Below are 3,881 nucleotides of genomic sequence, written 5' to 3'. Positions count from 1 at the left end.
AATCATAAACGAAGCGTACTGGTGTGGGTTATGTTATTCCATCATTTCTTTCCTAATTAAATAATAATTACGATTATTATAAACGACTAATCATGAATCATGATATACATAAAAAAACGATGGAATAGTCCATCCCAACCTTCTACGTTGACTTGGCCATTCATGCAAGTGTCGGCAAAACCCTTTCCCCATGAATGCACGAAAATTTTTGAATTTTTTTTTCCTAAGTGTCATCCTTGGAATCTGACACAGACCTCACGACCATTTATGAGGAGGGCATTATCTCAGCTTCGATCCTTGCTCATTTCAACAATTCTACTCCGTCATAACTAATTCAGGTATGTCTTGAGGGCGCTTTTCTATAATCCAAATTGTTGTTTGATGAGACAAATAATAATTGTGTTCTTCCTAAGATCTTATAATGAGCTTATATATTTTAAAGAACTAAAAGGACAAGTAATTGTTCTTCGTAAGAATATAATTGATGCACTTATTATGAATGATTATTGACGCGTCTAAATTCTCTTTATATATATAAACATACTTCACAAAAAAAAATGCTTGACGAATCCAATTAAATTCCACGTGAATTTTATTGTGCAACTGCTAAAATACAAAGCATCAGTTGAACCCACCCTACTTGACACCTCCACGGAATCAGCTGCAACTTCTACGTACATCACATGCATTCAATTACAAGCCGGGCCCCCACAAGACTACGCGCCTGTTCATCCACTCCTTAACGAGACATTCATTCCACGTTTAATTTTAATTGTTTTTTAAGGCCCCAGTGTGTTTTTTTTTTTGCATGCCGCGTCATACTAATTATATAGACTAACTAGCTACCTTAACTTATTTCAGTATATATCAGGACTAAATTAAAGAAGAAAATTGATTAAGTATGAAGTGATTCATTAAGATACTTTTCCAGTCTCATATATCACGCAAAGCCTAGTGTGTATAGTTTCAGAAACCTGTAACGTTGCACCTTAACTTTCTACCATTTAAGATAATGAATGCTGCTGCTACATGACAAACTGCTTTAACAAATCGATATTTGTCTTCTTCTTCTTTCAGTTTCTCTTCCTTGAAACCAATGGGCTATACAACATTAGAACACAGGTGGAACTCACTTTTTTCTGTTTGTCTTCTCTTATATAAAGAATATATAAAACTGACGAAAATTAAAAAAAATCCAGTAATTAAATTAAATTAAATTAAACTACTTGAACATTTATTCCTTCTCCCGGACGAGCCCGTATGCTTTCTCCAGAACCGGTCCGAACCGGTTGACGTAGAGCCGGACACTTTGCTGGCGGAGGTAGACTTCCTGCATCCTGTGCCAACCTTCCTTGTGGATCGACTCCGGGTCCGTGAACACCTTGTCGTCCCTCGGATACGCGTCAAGAAGCGTGCTCTCGTCGATGCTGATGTCGTACTGGATGTACTCGAGATTCATACCCATCGCTGGCTCCGCGTAGAAATTGGTGGCGATCCAGTCCAGCTTGGCAAGCGGCACCACCTGGACCACGACCGCTCCGGTGGGTAGGAAGACGAAATTGGTCAGGCCGGCGCCGTGCACGCCAACCATCACGTCGCACGAGTTCACCACGTGCGCGAACCGGGCGACGTCCATGAAGTCCGGCTCCGCCGCCACCGCCTCGAAGCCCACCGCTTCCGCGGCCGCCGTCAGCGCGTCCAGGTTCGCGAACTTCCTCGTGCCGCTGCGCGCGATGAACAGAAGGCGCGGCTTCGTGGGGTTTTTCTTCGGTCCGACTCGGGCGCGGCCGAGGCCGTAGACGCTGCGGGTGAGCTCGACGAAGCCGGCGATGGAGTAGCCATCGGGGGCCTCTGCGGCGTCGATCATCAAATCGCGCTTCGCGCGCAGGCCGACCGTCAGGCGGTCGAAGCAATGCACGCGGTCGTCGCCGTCGAGGTCGATGACGTCGAAGGCGGATAGCTGGGTCAGATACGGTCGGTACTTCATCATCCACCAGCCTTGCAAACTGGAAATGGCGAACCGGACTTGTCGGTGGAGCGGGCCGGCTGTCTGAAAGAGAGGGACGAGCACGTCGGCGAAGTCGTGGAAGCAGTTTCCGCAGTGGCCGCCGGTGGAAAAGAGCACGCCTGAGACGGAGTGGCGGACGTCGCAGTTTGGGGCGGCGGAGGCGTGCAGTGTTGTGACGATGAAAGAGCGGACTTTGGCCTTGGCGGAATGGTCGTACTTGCGGGGATACGGTTTGATCTCCCATGACGATGCAGGGGTGTCTCTGGATACAACGAGCATTACGGAAGAGAGATTCTTCCCGATGACTCTGATATCGCCATCTAAATCGCAGATGTCTAATCTGTACTGGGAGAAATCGCAAATTGGTTTCTTCGCAGGCATAACTTCTGAAACAAGTCAGTGTGGAATTCAGGCGTGGATTTAAAAAGTACAAGTAGGTATGTTCGAAGAATAACCTGGTTGATTGTGATCGATAGCTGATGGTTTCGACGACACTTGTTTATCATTTTTCACTTTGGTTCCTTCCTCCTCCTCGTCAACTGGGAATCAAGATTGGTGAACAGAGTGATTGGCGTAATCTTAATTAAAAAAGACAGAAAAAGTAAAGAAAATGAATGGCATATTATTACCTGACCAATTCCTCCCAGTGATAACAACCTTCTCTTCTTCGAAGGAAGAATTGATCGCGCTCTCGTCTTCTTCATTTGCCGGGTCACTACCTGTCGATAGAATGCTCCTGCCTTCTTCGACAGCAGAATTCGCAGTAGCCGCATCGTCCAACGACGAAGACGGTGGAACCTTGCAATTCACTGCGTGAACTTCAAACAGAGTCACATCATTGTTGAAGTAGACCAGCAAGAACAGAGTTGAAGAACAGAGTTGGGCAACTCACAGATAGACAGATGGTCGATTCCCTCTTCACTTCTGTACATTATGACATAAATCATCGACGCCAAAATGCATCCAATAATTAGCCCTGACCCAAAACTCCGGGGCTCCGCCAGCGGCCGGAACCTGAGCCTCTTCATCTCCTTCATCCTGCAGGAGCTTTATCTCAGACGCTGAAGAATGGAAACTCGTTCAAATATATAAGGACTTGACATGTTGAAGGGACAGGAGGAAGAACAGATTCTTCAGTGTCGGTGGGCGAGGATCGATGATTGCATTTATTGTTTGATTTTTATTCTAAGTATGCGGCTGGAAGAATGTGACAGAACGAAGGCCATAGATTCAGACTTACGCCGCTGCAAAGAATCCAGAGAAAGATTACGACTGGCCAGCAGAAAAAACTATAATTTGAGCTGGGTTTTACAATGATTCAACTCGTCGAAGACAAAAATCAAATCTCCTAAATAATGTTGAATAGTTTATTTTCAATAGGACAAAAGGATTAGGCAACGCATTTAGTATTCAAAACGTCTCGTCTTGAATAACTTGCATGGATTCAGAAAATAAAAGAAACAAATTTTAATTAGATCCATTTGTTGGTATGAAAAGATGGGCGCTATTTGTTGGTCCATGATGGAGGCATTAATTTTACAACCGCCTCTCACAAATGCATAATGAAACAGTGGAAACTTAGAAGAAGCTGCCATGGCTAATATTTTAATTAATCGAATCGGATAGGTCGTAGAAGAAACCGTGAGACTATGAATAAGAACATGATTGCCCATTTATTCTTTTTAGATGCTTGTAGCGAAGTCAAGGGATCAAAGAAAGCAATGGGAAAGCTGCTCTTTTGACAAACTTTTCTTCCTTGTTTCATTAACCATCAAATGATCAATTTAATTTGACCATGGAACAGTGAGCTGGCGCATCCTTCTGAACTACTCGAGGATCAACATAGCTGCTTCGATTTCATTTGAGATACGAT

The 3,881-nt window shown here is 44.4% G+C and overlaps 1 protein-coding gene across 1 annotated transcript; it reads right to left on the bottom strand.

The window, feature by feature from the left end:
* Positions 1-971: 971 nt before the first annotated feature.
* LOC141828546 (beta-1,2-xylosyltransferase XYXT1-like) lies at positions 972-3,045 on the bottom strand. Its single transcript, XM_074715993.1, has 4 exons — positions 2,901-3,045; positions 2,638-2,817; positions 2,464-2,547; positions 972-2,394 (listed from the first exon to the last, which is right to left on the bottom strand). The coding sequence occupies exons 1-4, from the start codon at positions 3,043-3,045 to the stop codon at positions 1,235-1,237; spliced, it is 1,569 nt and encodes a 522-aa protein (XP_074572094.1). The 3' UTR covers positions 972-1,234.
* Between the last annotated feature and the right edge of the window lie 836 nt (positions 3,046-3,881).

Source organism: Curcuma longa, chromosome 4 (assembly GCF_044706935.1).
Source record: "Curcuma longa cultivar G26 ecotype Majalengka, Jawa Barat chromosome 4, ITB_CL_G26_1.1, whole genome shotgun sequence".
NCBI classification, from domain to species: Eukaryota; Viridiplantae; Streptophyta; class Magnoliopsida; order Zingiberales; family Zingiberaceae; genus Curcuma; species Curcuma longa.
This window is presented reverse-complemented; position numbering and strand designations above follow the sequence as displayed.

What these genes read in the sequence shown, in the direction of transcription:
- LOC141828546 (XM_074715993.1), bottom strand. Translation starts at nt 3,045, where the DNA reads ATGAAGGAGATGAAGAGGCTCAGGTTCCGGCCGCTGGCGGAGCCCCGG. An exon ending in AATCGACCATCTGTCTATCT is followed by an intron (nt 2,818 to 2,900) that starts GTGAGTTGCCCA and finishes AAGTTCACGCAG; the next exon opens with TGAATTGCAAGGTTCCACCG. An exon ending in CACTGGGAGGAATTGGTCAG is followed by an intron (nt 2,548 to 2,637) that starts GTAATAATATGC and finishes CTTGATTCCCAG; the next exon opens with TTGACGAGGAGGAGGAAGGA.